The sequence below is a fragment of the Aspergillus pseudodeflectus genome (assembly GCF_044049435.1).
Source record: "Aspergillus pseudodeflectus strain CBS 756.74 chromosome Unknown BJX68scaffold_21, whole genome shotgun sequence".
NCBI lineage: Eukaryota > Fungi > Ascomycota > Eurotiomycetes > Eurotiales > Aspergillaceae > Aspergillus > Aspergillus pseudodeflectus.
Window position 1 is genome coordinate 20,706 of NW_027263797.1, and position 13,895 is coordinate 34,600.

The 13,895-nt window shown below is 50.0% G+C and overlaps 1 protein-coding gene across 1 annotated transcript; it reads right to left on the minus strand.

The window, feature by feature from the left end:
• Positions 1-8,516: 8,516 nt before the first annotated feature.
• On the minus strand, positions 8,517-12,923 carry BJX68DRAFT_275805 (uncharacterized protein; the record flags this gene model as incomplete). Its single annotated transcript, XM_071047929.1, has 8 exons — positions 11,832-12,923; positions 11,423-11,781; positions 11,123-11,315; positions 10,654-11,076; positions 10,029-10,601; positions 9,870-9,981; positions 9,546-9,818; positions 8,517-9,495 (listed from the first exon to the last, which is right to left on the minus strand). The coding sequence occupies exons 1-8, from the start codon at positions 12,886-12,888 to the stop codon at positions 8,517-8,519; spliced, it is 3,969 nt and encodes a 1,322-aa protein (XP_070899042.1). The 5' UTR covers positions 12,889-12,923.
• Positions 12,924-13,895: the final 972 nt, after the last annotated feature.

Here is a 13,895-nt window from a genome sequence, read left to right on the forward strand (position 1 = left end):
TACCCTCAATACCCTCAATACCCTCAATACCCTCAATACCCTCAATACCCTCAATACCCTCAATACCCTCCTACAAACAATCAATACTTCATTGTTGTGATGTGAGGTATGAATGTATAGTTCGCCCGCAAGCGCAGTCCGCGGGATCGTGTCTCTGCCTCGGGCCTACCGATGACGATAAGTTGATAGCTGTACACCTCTCGCGGTACCCCATTCCAAGACAACGTGCGTGCTCGCCGTTCTGAATCCCTCCTCCCAAGTATACTGACTGCATCGCGAACCTCCCTACATCCCGCGCAGTGATAGTCGAGGACGAACTCTATGTACCTAAACTGCAGTGTGCAACATACCCATCCGCGAGACGAGGTGAGACCCTATTAGTGATCAACTAGGGGGCGCAGCGCTGCACATGCCCACACACTACAACCTACCCTCGGACAGCGAGACAGAGCCCTCAAGACTTGGATAGAATCTTGCAACCCTCGTCAGTATACCCTCCGGGCTCTGCTCCGCTACCACGCCTTGTTCTAACAATTTGGCGGCTTGGTGCGCGAAGCCAAATGGCTGTGCAGACCCACTTGCGGATGCAGACCCACTTGTCCGCAAGTGGGTCTGCACTGCATTTTTAGGGCTCGGGAGGGCTTGAAAAGCGGCCCAGGGCGGGGGGTCTCGAGTTGGCTCTTTCACTTGGCAATGCGGCTTGGTAGGTCTGCACTTCATTCCGCACTGCATTCTTAGCGCTTGGGAGGGGATTGAAGGCAGGACTTTTTGTCGGTTGCGCTCTTGGCAAGACGCCATGGGTGGTTAACATCTGCAGTATAAACTTGAGTCGAAAAGAATTTTCAGCCTCGATGTCACGAATTCACTGCTTTTTTAGGGCTCGGGAGGGGTTGAGAGGCAGGCCTTGATTTCTTGGCAAGAGGTCCAGGGTGTGAACTGCAGGGTACTATTGTAGTTTGAGCCACCCCTGGGGTGTGAGCGGCAACGTGGGTATGCAAGGAGAGACCTGAATTCTAGAAGCCCACTGCACTGCATTTTTAGGGCTCGGGAGAGGTTCAAGAAGTGGGCTTTAAGCTATTTTTAGGGCACTAACCTCAGCGAACTGCATTGGTTTTACAGTGCTAGAGTGTGCATAAGCTATTCTGTGCAAGACAGAGCCGTGTAGGCCTCGATGGGATTGCCTATAAGCATACGTCAGCTTACACCCCACACCCCATACCCCAAGGCTCAGCTGACAAGCCACCAAGGAGGTACGAGGAGCCGATTGGATGTGCTGGGATCCATGGAGTCTCCTGCATTTGGATTTGCTAGTAAGTCGCAGATGTCTAGCTAATCGCGGTGCGGAATTAGTGTACTGCATTTTTAGGGCTTGGGAGAGGTTCGAGAAATAGGCTTTGAGCTATTTTTGGGGGACTGACGTCCATGCACTGCATTAATTTTACAGTGCTAGAGTGTATATATGCTATTCTATGTATGCATGCAGAGAGACAGTGGCGTGCACTGTACTTTTAGGGCTCGGAAGAGGTTGGAGTGTCATGATTCTTGGCTGGGCAGTACTTTGAGGACACCTGCATGGAGAACTAGATATTGCATCCAGAGCGCTGGGATGGCTGGGTATTATTTGCGATGTAGAGAACAGTTCGCTCCGCGGAACTACGGATTGGGATACGAAGAGAGGAAGAAACGGACGAAGTCTACAGAGTCTCCTACTTCTGCCCTGATGTACTACAATTTTAGACTTTGACCCTGGCCCATGTACTGCAATTTTAGACTGCGGGAGGGGTGGAGATCATCTGACCTCGGGATCCTACGATGACGTTGGAGTGGCTGCCCTGGTATTACCTGAGTGTATGCATGCATGCGTGTGCCTTTGGAGTCTGATTCTCCAGACTAGAATCTGCAGGTGTCTTGGACGGCAAATCCTGTTATTGATGGTACTAAGACAATATCTAAGACTCTACATTTGCATATGTCCGGCATACAGTGATGCTGTATAGAACCTCCAAGAACCATCTACGGGGTTCAACATTGATCTTACCCCGTGCCTCCAATTCTGGCAGGCGGGATGCGAATTGGGCGTCTCTTGGCTGGGGCATTAAGAGAATATGGCCTGCCGCAGAGCTAAGAGCTGGAAGCATGAGCCGAGATGACTGAGCCAGGACTCTGCCAAAGGTACATCTGATAAACCCGCTAACCGCTTACCCTACAGAGAAACTAAATTACTTTCCGCTCTTGATTCTTCCTCCCGGAATATTATCGGCCATCACACTTGGTTGCCACTTTAGTCTGGAGAGGGGGGTTATCATGACTGACCTGTCTTCGCGAGGCTCTCGAGGTTCGATCAATACTAAGTCCATTCCGCAGTTGATATCTCGCAAGAGATTGGCCAATTCATGATCTCTATTCAATTTTGGCAGCGCATCAAGGGACCCTTCGGCAAGGCTGTCTTATTGTGCTAAAATGTGCAGGAGAACGGTGCGACCCGCACTGCAATTTTAGGCTCCGCGGGCGGTTGACATTAGGCAGCACTGGTGGCTACAACAGGGAGACGAATCTCCCCGAAAAGCACCAGCAGGCCCTGTACTGCATTCTCATGGTGCTCCTTTACGTCTGCGAAAGACCCAGGCTATAAGTCCGGGAGCAACCTAGGACGCGCGTTCCTTCTATCAAGCATGCTTCTCCTGCTCCATTTTGATCCTGAAAGTGCCGAGGCCGCGACATCCCGATTGTATATGTCGGTTACCTGGCTGAAGCAGCAACTCTCAATATATCCTGGTCTATTGAGAATGTGCAATACGGTAATAGTTCAGGTCGGTCCAAAAAGCACGAACTATATCCGTAAATAGACAATTTAGTCCCACCCCTTAGAAATCGAAATGCCTCGCAGACGCGCCATTTCATGCAGGGCAATCTCATGCAGGCCTTTACACTGCAATCTTAGACCCTGCAGGGTGGTACGATCGCTATCTTCCAGGTATTTATTCAGGTGAGAGAATGGATAGTCGAAACCCACACTATGCGGTCGCTTGGACGAGAAACTACAATTTGGTGCAAGCAATGATCAAGATTATGATACTTTGTATTCGTAGCGAGAGAATGAAGGTGAAAGGCACTCGTTGGACTTAACCTATGATATCAATGGCGCATTGGGCTTGCAGTCTAGCCGTAGTCAGGCTACTTTCTGAAAGTTGCCAGTATTTTGCGTATTACACCACTCGTGCTTTAGAGAAACCTTTAGGCTAGAGAGCATGCATTACCATGATGTATAGTAATACTAAACTAGATCTTTGAGATGAAGGTAATCAAAATCAAGGAGCTAGAAGGAAAACATATCTGTAGAGATAGCACGCCCAAGGAAACTGTCTAGCGTACTGTATACTGGTGATATCACACGAGGCACTTGCGTGCTGTGGGATCTTGGGTTTAATGGCAGTTTCCTCAAGCGGGTTGTCTCATTGTTAGATCTGAAGAAATTATTTCGAGCGACATGCATTACGCAGTGTGATGAGCTTTACTGCATTCTTAGAGTGTGGGAGCAGTGAGCATCTGTTGAACCGCCTTGCGTCGAGGTGTTGTCAAGGCAAATTTGTACCAAATCTGGACGTGCAATAATGATATGCTTCTGGCTGATGAAAATGAATCTTGCAGGCCTGACAGACGATGGAATTGTTCTAACGTCTCGATTGCTATATATATTCTGCGAGCGACCGAGACACATCAGAATGGTCTAATCAGCGCCGAGGGAAAGATGTTTGTGTATATATTATTAGCCTTATTGTATCTCAGGTAGACTATTGGAATCCCTTGTTATTGAGGAAGGACAGGATACCTATTGGATACAGGATACTTATGGCCCTTAGTTCGCCACTACTAGCAAGTTCAACAGCTTGCAGAACCTTCTCATTATTATCCTTGCCGTAGGGTAGGGCACGTGTTCAAATGTGATAGATACTCAGCTGTCTTTGGGAACCATGGCTTATCTATATCCTCTATGTACTGCACTTTTAGGGCACGCGAAGGGTTGGTCCTCGGTCCTGGCCTGACCACAAAATCTTCAAGGATGACGTGAGACATGGCCTGATAGGCTGACTGCGCGGGTTGACTCCGCACTTGCATGCCTCTGTCCTTTCTTGGCGAGGGGCTGGGCCAATAGTGTCATCATTCTTGTGGAAAAGAAAGGGTATCGAGCGAGGCAGTGCTTTGTACTGCTTTTTTAGGGCCTGGGACACGTTGCTTGCATCGGAAATGCCAACATACAGCACTTTGAGGGTAGACGGAGAGTTGACCTCGCTATCCCTCTTGAAAATTGACTGAAGTCTCTGGGATATGAGCTGGTACTGTGGAATCTGACGTATCTCGAACTAACTGTGACTACGGAGTATGTCCATGATATTCAAGGCTTGACGTATTAAAAAGCGGTGTGCCAGCCTAGCACTGCAATCTTAGGCCGCGGAGGCGGTTGACAGCCAGGGCGATGGAGCTGCAAAACGAAAGTGTAGTGAAGAAGCCGGAACCCTTGGACTGGTCTGCAGAGTGCCGCAATAGGAAAGACTCATGGACTCAGCTCAGTCTCATGGTGTATGTTAGAAATGGATTCACCTTTACCATCGCCTTTAACTTCAACCAGATCTATGTAAAAGGGTATAATACACTGGCTCCATTATTTTTAGCCTAGGGATTCAGTAATATCCATTCCTTTTCATTGCTCCCCGGCTCCGGATGTATATATGCCACACGCAAAATCGGTTGAACCCCGTCTGAGTATACATTTCTCGCTTCATGTTCCATATAATAAAGTGAGATGACCTACAACTTTCCCTCTCGGATGTCGACGGCAATCAAATGGCTATCTCTTCTCCCTCGAGCCGTCGAGCCAATGGCCAGTGTGTCCCGTGCACTGCATCTTTAGGCCTCGGGAACGGTTGTTCATGGCTTCAAAGCATAGAAGGCGGTCCTCAGGATCCGGGTTCCCCTGATAGATTCTTGAAACACTTCATTTGTCGAGCACGCAGTCTACATGTGTTATTTCGTTAGCCTGGTTATAGATGATGGTGTCTTCATAGAACATAACACGACTTCTCAATCTTCCAAGTTGCCTATCTTGATTTCCTGCTTTTACATTGTGAGAAAGCCTTCGAGGCAGGCTTTACCCAGAAGACCCATCCGCATGCTAAGCACTAACTTTGCATGGTAGTACTATGATCTAGTCTCTAGCGGGCAGCTTGAGGTCTTTGCAAGGGGTGGGTGAGGGGTTGGATGGTGTCCTTGATGCAGCCTAGCGTCCTTACCCGCACTGCATTTTTAGGGTAGGCGAGGGGTTGCATAGAGTCCTTAGTATAGCCTAGTGTCCCTTCTTGTACTATATTTTTAGGGTGGGTGAGGGGTTAGATAGAGCCTTAATATAGCTTAGTGTCCCTTCTCGCACTGCATTTTTAGGGTGGGCGAGGGGTTGGATGGAGTCCTTGACGCAGCCTAGCGTCCTGACAGATGCCGTGAGACACAAACCCCAAAAAGCTCAATTCTGCCTTGCAACCTGAAAGATTATCACCATTACTATTCCATTGTTGGAGCCCTTGCTCGTGCTAGATATCAAATCAAATGAACTTTGATTCCCTATCATCAAGTGTCTGTGATAATATTAGTCTTGCATACTAGAGCCTCCCCCGGGGCTCAACATGGGCGACAGGAATGGTGCACTACCAATATTGATTCCTTCCACCGTATCCCATTTACTTTTCCAGGATGTCATCGCTTGAAGTCAGCTATAGAGCAGTATATGAACAAAGTTTGCGTCAGCCCTCCCCCACACTTGGTGGTACAGACTCCACGCCATAAATCCAGACCGCTGCTTATCTTCCTGCCTTACTAAATACCAGCATAACACGTCAGGATATTGCAATGTCTAGCCGCGTCGCCGCCAAAGGCTGAAAATGCTACACTGCAGTTTAGGCCTCGGGGCCGGTTGTATTGAATGTCCCAGACCAGTGCGGTGCAGAGCAGACCTGATTGGTACCTTGGCAGCGGGACTGTGTTTAGGGGCGCTGCGACTGCAGGCCTGTTAGCGGCGTCGCGTTCAATAACATGCATAGACTACTAGATGGAAGTCTCCATCTCATGGCAGGCATACACTACATTTCTAGGGCTGGGGGTGGTTGCATCATGACGATCAGGCTGCAAGTGTAGCAGCGCACGGCAGGCATGTGCGCAATCCGATAAGAGAGTCGGTATCCACCACACAACATATCTCACATCCATATCTTGAAAGTTCTGCAATTTTAGGTCTTCGGGCTGGTTGTTGTATGTCCGTGAAGAATCGGGCCGAGAGTAGAGCAGTGCATAGCAGACATTAGGCTAGAATGGGGCAGTGCAAGGCAGGTGTGAGTGATATCTAAGCCGCAAAGCCATGATTGATAGTGCATCCAATCAATTACCACGGCTTGAACTGATAAGATACAAGTGATTAGCACAATGTACTGCATTCTTAGGCCTCGGGGGCGGTTGTTCAACATAGAAGGGTCAGCCTGAACTTAGAGCAGTCCATGGCCGGCCTGAGCGGCCTCTTGGCAGCAAGGCTCTATTTGCTAGTACCACCATGGCATCCATCTATGCCAATCACCAACCTCACTCTAGGACAGTTGTACGTTTCTAGGTCTCAGGACCAATTAGATGTATTACATGCAAGAATCAGCCTGAAATCAGAGCGCTGCGTGATAGGCAAGAGCAGTGATTGAGGCGCTGCACCAAGATTACGATACACTGCATTCTTAGGCCTCGGGGGCCGGTTGCAACATAAGAATCAGGCTAGGGATGGGGCAGTGCAGTGACACAGCGGGCATGGGTGCCATCCAATAATAAAAGAGAGCCAGTGTCCGCGACACAGATACTTGGTCTTGGGGTGGCCTTGCACGCACTACACTTTTAGGTCTCAGCGCCGGCTCGATTACATGGAAGGATAAGCCAGAAATCGGGGCAGTGCGCGGTAGATGGGCATGAGAGGTGCCTTAGCTGTGATGCTGGCACAAAACACCTTTTACACGGCCATCTTAGGGCCCCGGGCTGGTTGTAGGGTATTACAAGTATCAAGCTAGAACCGGACTGATGCATATGGCAGCACTGGGTGCTATCCTTGCGGCAAGGCTGTGCTTGACCGTGGACTCCACGGCGGATCCCACCACAAACTACCCTTACTTCAGCTTTAGGCTTTGTGCTGGCTGTATTTTATGGGAGAGTTATGCCAAGGTCATAGTAGTGCATGGTAGGTGTGTATTGCGCCTCGAGAGCAAGGCTCTGTCTGCCAAATGGTGGCGCCGGCACATGATCATCAATCGCATTCAGTCCTGTGTGCGTTGCACTGTACTGCATTTCTAGGCCTCGGGGGCGGTTGTTCCCACTTAGAGAACCAGCACGGTCGGTGTGTCTGATACTTCAGCAGCAAGGCTGTGCTGAATAGTGGCGCCGCCACAACATCGATTATTATATAGGATATTCTCAGCCTCTCTCACTGTACGCTGTAGCGAGAGTAAGGCTGTACTTTGGTGCTTGATGGCGGTGCCGCCTCATTATCGAGTTTCTATTCAAGATTCCCAGCCTCTCACGGTACTGCAATCTTAGGCCTCGGCGCCGGTTGTCCTTGACGGTCAGGCTGCGAATGAAACGGTGTGTAGTAGGCGGTCCTTATATCTCAAGAGCAAGGCTGTACTTTACTGAGAGTGTTGAGCGGCGCCGCCAGAACAGCCGCGATAAAAAAGAAAAACACAGGCTTGAGGCCTGTGGTCTTAGAGTAATCATCAGGCTGAGATTAGAGCAGTACGTAGTAGGCGCTAGGTCCGCCTCGAAAAGCAAGGCTGTACTTTTGGCCGCGGCGCCACGACAGCCGCCACAATACCAAAACGGATGAGCTGAACATGTACTGCCTTTTTAGGCCCCAAAGGCGGTTGTATTGCTCTCAGAAAACCCTTGTGGTTGAGCAGTGCGAGGCTGTGATTCTGTTATTGTGGCGCCGCCACCAGTATTGGATCACAGCCTCAGCATGTACTGCATTTTTAGGCCCCGGGGGTGGTTGTCACAACAGTCAGGCTGAGATTAAAGTGGAGCCTAGTAGGTGTTTTTATGATGTCTAGTGAGTGGCCAAGATATGCCTATTACACAGCCTACCAATGTACTGCAATTTTAGGCACCGGGGCCGGTTGGAGTAGGTGCATTCGCAACCCTTAAGGTCTTTGGGGAGACTAGTTGTTAATGTGATTATTATTCTTGAAACATGCTGTTCTCTGAGTAACAAGACTTTATTGCATTTCCAGTTTAAGTACGGGTTATCTTGTCGCACGGGCACAGGTGTACTCAACGGGAAAATACAGTGGAAGAATTGAATATTCCTAGAGAGAGAAACGTAAAGATGAACCGGACGGGCTTCGTAACAGTGATACTTTATAGAAAAAGGATTTCTCGCGCCAGATATCCAATATGAGGCCTAAACCGGGAGCATAAATAGGTGCAGCTAGATATAAAGAAAGCAGTTACCCCCTCCTACGCTCATGGATCTTCTCATGCCTCTTCATATCCGACCGCCTCGCAAACCCCCTCCCACACTCCCCACAGCAAAACGGCTTCTCGCCCCTATGCGAGCGTGTATGATCCTCGAGAATATTCCTGCGAACAAAAAACTTGTGGCACTCCGGACACTCCCACCTCGTCGGATTCACCTCTGGCCTCGCCAGATTCGTAAACGACTCGCCGAGGTCCACTTCCTCGGGGTGATACCGCTTCATGTGCGTGTTGAGCTCGTTGTTGGATTTGAAGCCGAAGATGGACTTGTGGCAGGTTTCCACGCGGCATTGGAAGGGCATATCGTGGTGGTTTACGTGGTTATCGCGCTGCTCGGCCGTGCGGTAGCCCTCTTGGAAGTAGAAGCAGGTGAGTTTCGGGCAGCGGAAGGGGTACTCGTCGTAGAGGCTAGGGTATTTCTTGAAGGTGGGGTCTTGGCTGAGGGTTTCGAGGAGGGCGCGGTTTCTTTCGAGGGCTTCGCGGAGTTTCGTAATGCTGACTTTGTTCCGCGATTCGAGGTCGCCGCGTTGTGCTGTGCAGATGTGGTCCCAGATTCGGACGAGGTGCTCGTAGAAGGGGTAGTGCTGGAAGAACTCGCAGTCGGTTGTGCGCGGCTGGTTGAGGTCCGTTTCGGGGAAGCTGTCGGCGTAGAAGTAGACGAATCTCTCGAGCTCATGTGTGATTTTGTGCACTGGCGAGGTGTCGTTGCGGTCCGTAGACATGACGGTTCCGTCGAGAAACTCGTGCTCCCGCTCTACTAGTGTGCGGATATGCAGAGACCACGCAGGGATGGCGTAGTCTTGCAGAGCAAGGTCGCCTCGCTTAGCATAACGGCGAAGTTCGCTGTCTGGCGTGTCGCTTCTGAAGAGGTCCAGAGTGAGGTATCGGAGGCAGCGGACGGTAAGATCACATTCTGCTGCTCCTAGATTTATGTCACTCTGGCGTAGGAACCTAGCCCGCAGTTAGTAGATATATAGCGATGGCTTGGAATGGGATCTCACTCTTTCGCAGTGCTGTGGACGAGCTCAACTCTGTTTCCCTTCAGCACCTGAACCAGCGATCCACACAGCTCTTGGGCATCATCTCGCAGTGTCAAATCCATGTCAAGGTCGGTTCTTATCTCCGACGTGTTCATGTCGATAGAAAATGCAACCTCGACCTCTCTCCATTTCAGCGGCCGCTTGGAGCACACCAGCCAACCTAACAACAGTCGAGTGTATTCCCACTGGTTGTCGTTCAATCCATCCTGCAGGCGCTTCATGATCCGATCATAGCTGAAGCTCATTAGCACTTTCCCAAGCGTCAGCAGAAAAGGACACACGTACGCCTGATTCAGTTCTGTTGGGAGGTATTCGGCACTAATCTCCTTATAAAAGGTGCGTCTATTGGGCTGCCTTGCCAGGTTGGTCATGACGAGCGTTGCAAACAGAAACATGCCTATCATAACGTTAGAATGTATTGATATTCATGGAAGAATCGTATACCATCTGCCTGGATACATATCCGTTCCAAAACCTCATTAAGAGCGTCGTCATTGAACTCGAATTTCTGTAACTCGCGTGACCTGCGCCGACAGTACTGCTTGATATCCGCTCTGTTGTGCTCCGGTCCCAGAGGAAGAATAGCAGCCTCCGGAACCGCATTCTTAATCTCAGGCATTGGTCGGCTCAAGAAGAGAACGCGCAGCTTTCCAGGCGAGAGCCTGTCGCTCTTGTTGATCAGGTTCTTGAAAGACTCTAGCAAGTCTTTCCGTCCATTTTCACATTCGTCAAGGCCGTCGACGACCATGTATAGGCGCGGGATCCGTTCACAGAATGTCTCTAATAGAGTGCTTGCGACAGATAGATCCGTCAGGGTTGGGATGCGGGAGTTCTTCCACTTGGAACGACAGTAGGGGACCAATTCGCGGTGCTGGTGGACGAGCTGTGCAAGAATGCCGCGGACCACAGCGATGGCAGAGGTTTTCAATTCAGCCTCGTCGCAGTAGAAGTAAGAAGTAACCGCTCCTTCGTCCTTTTTGCATTCCTCGATCAGAACGGACGCTAGGTACGTTTTACCTATAATTGGATGAGTATGCGGGTTTGAACAAATGCGCAGGCAAAGTCGTACCTGTTCCAGGACGTCCGTGGATCCACAGTATAGAGCTGACCGATTGATCGGAATCAGGAGACAACCAGTCCTTGACCTTGTCGTTGTCCAGGATCCAAGCACCACTGCCAGGATAGCGGTTGCGGTCGTTGCAGATAGCATTATGCTTGGTCTCGGTTTCTGCGCCTGCTATCCAGTCTTTCACTTCAGAGTACCTCGCTTCTTTTCGCTCCTCTTCTTGACTTTTGAGTTCGAGCGCATCTTTCTCCAGCTGCCGTAGGTGATCGCGGATCTCTTGGGCGTCTAGCTCATGTTGGCCTTGGTGGGTATACATTGCTCGTGTCTTGTCTTCGATTAGCCGCTTATGCGCCCTCATACGGTTGAGGATACCCTCAAACATCGGCTCGAAATCTTGCCAGAGGGGCTTGAAGATTGTTTTAAGTGCTGTTCAACATTAGTAAGATTCAGGACGTGATTGAGCAAGACGAACCTCGGCCAGAATACAAGTCCAGTGCGTTCTGATGGAAATCCATTATATCGATGAATAGTCTCGCTAATATCCGCTGCAAGCCTAGGTGGTACTTGAAGATTGTATATTTATCCCCGAGAATTGGCAGCTCATCACCAATCTTTTCGTAAGCCGACAGGAGCGCGTCGAGAAGCTCCGGATGACCTCTAGGGATCTGGATCAGGTCCGAATGACGTCTATCAATATGGATCGGGTCCGAATGATGTCTAGCAATCTGGATCAGGTCAGTCGAAGTACATTGGGTGAGGACACGAGTGGTACCTTGAGCAAAGCCTTTACGGGACCCCAAACGAAATTCATGTGCACGGATTCCTCTAGAATATCGTCAAGGACACGTCCGAACTGCTCAAACTTCTCGATGAAACTTTCAAGTCGTCGAAGATTTCGCAGCTTTTTGTTCTTTTGCTGGGCTCGTTGGATTCTTGCTAATTCTCTTTTCAATGCGAGAACATCGGTTGCTCGAAAGCGCTCTACTTGATCCATCTCAAAGCGCTTCTCAAAGTCCTTCAGAACCTCGTCGAAGATTGTCTTGGGAAGAGCCTCGTCAACAACATAGAAGGGAGATATATCAGAGAGGGTCCGCGAAGAACCCGAACTTCGACGCGACGTGTTGGAACGCACTATTTCTGTCAGCCGTTTTTAGATCACTCCAAGTATCAACCAGACTCACCATCCGGAGTTTCTGGCGGCGATGGCCTGTCTGGAGGCGCATAATTTGCGAGAACCTCCTTTGCAGCAGAGGCAGCTACCGCAGCCGCATAGCCCTGCCAATCTTTGTTCTTGTGGCTGTCCGCATAGTCACAAACGCCCTTGATGATGAGGCAATTGAACTTGGTCCACACTCCTGCCCCTTCCATCTCGAAGGCTATGATTCCTTCTTTTCTGGCAAGTGCGTCCCTGCGTTTCGCGGATCTCATCACAGTATCCGCAGTGCCGATAGAGCCGAAATGGACGCGATGAGTCGGTCTTTCGCTTGCTGATGCCATGGGCAGTCGCGATCGCGGTACAAGGCGGTTCCTGTCACAGCCCAGTTGCTCGCAGGAGGCGTCCTGCGCCGCTTTACATAATGCGTCCTGTGCGCTGCACCCATAGCAATCAAACTGGTGTTTATGGATGTATGAGGACTCGTAAAGCTTGTCTTGCGACAGCACAGGATAAGTCGTTCTTATCTGCGGAGATCGCATGAGGCCCTCGAGGTGCTGAGCTAATCCGTTCTGCAATTGATTCAATATGAAGGGGGTCCTCAATTGATTCAACAGACCAGCAACCTCCTCTGGCGGCCTCGGAGCCTCAAACATGGTGTCCCGCCGCCTCTCAAAGCCATCCTCGTGCTCGCGCCCGAAATCAAACTCAACCAGCATCTCGCTGATGATAACATCGCCAAGAATAATTTCGGTCCGGTCGGCTTTGAACGGAACAGCTCCGCAGATCCCCACGAGGAGCGCGAGCTTGATGTTTTTGAAGCTGACTTTCAAGGTGCTAGCCGCGCTTGCTGCATGCGATTTCCCCATCCGCGGTAGTGTTACTACAACGACGGCGTGTCGACCGCAGCGTCCAAAAGCGTAGATGTTTGCGTCGCCGGAAACTTTGCCATACTGATGCTGCGCGTCGGGCCAGTATTCGTCCAGAGAGCAGAGAACCGCGTTTGTTTCGAGCGATAGGGCGCAGATGATGGCAATGTCGAACTCATCACGACTCGATGGGCGATGTTGATGTTGGCCATTCATGGCGAGATGGGAGGGGGAAAGGCATGGAAGGCCTGAAGAGGAAGATGAAGATGAATTGTGTTATTTTGCGAAGAGGAAAAAGGATTGTGGGCGGCAAAGGGGCTCAAGGCTGAATGCATTTTCAGCCTTGGGCGCAGTTTGCGATGAGCATGACTGCATAGCTATACTGACAGGCCTGGTGCCGCTTGTTCGTCCTGTCTGAATAGTGAAGGGATCGTCACACATATCGACCTGCATCGGACACAGACGACATTAAAATTTGTGCCACCAACTGAAGCTGTTTCTGCCTTGAGTTCGAGGCGCATCTCTAGATTAAAACCAGACACCTGTCATTGATGAAATTGATCTGGAATGATGGGATGTTTCTCAACAGACGAACAACTGGTGGTGAGAAGTAGTAGCACTGCAATTGCTGGCAGATACATACACGTGATCAGCTGGCGCTCTCTTTCGCCGCTGTGAGTGATATCAACTCAATATACTGAATACAACCTTTGAGAGAACGCATCACTGGCTGGTACCTTGAAATGAGTGCTTAAATCTAAGATTACCCTCACCAATCATCTCTTGCTCTGCGCCGCCTAAAAGGGCAGTACTGTTTGCCAAGGCTGAACACCTTTCCTCCAACCGCTCTCAGGGTCTAAAAATGCAGTGTAGCGGCATTGTCGAATCGGGTTCGCCGGGATTGTCAACCGCCTCCTCGGCCTAAGATTGCAGTGCTAGGCATATTGTTGGGCACACTTATTTCCTATTACGTCAACTTATTTCCTATTACGTCAAGTCTTGAATATTATACAGACATTCAGGGCTCCTTGGAGGTGAAATAGATGATGCTAAAATATTTAACAGGAACTCCTTCCTCTATTTCTCAGGAGTGGATGGCGAGTTCGACTCCCCGCGTACCCTAAAAAGTTGGAGTGTCGTGGCAATTATTAACGAGCCAGCCGGCCCCGGGCACTAAAGAAGTAGTGCTGGTTGTCTCATTGTTACTGACTTATTATTGTTGC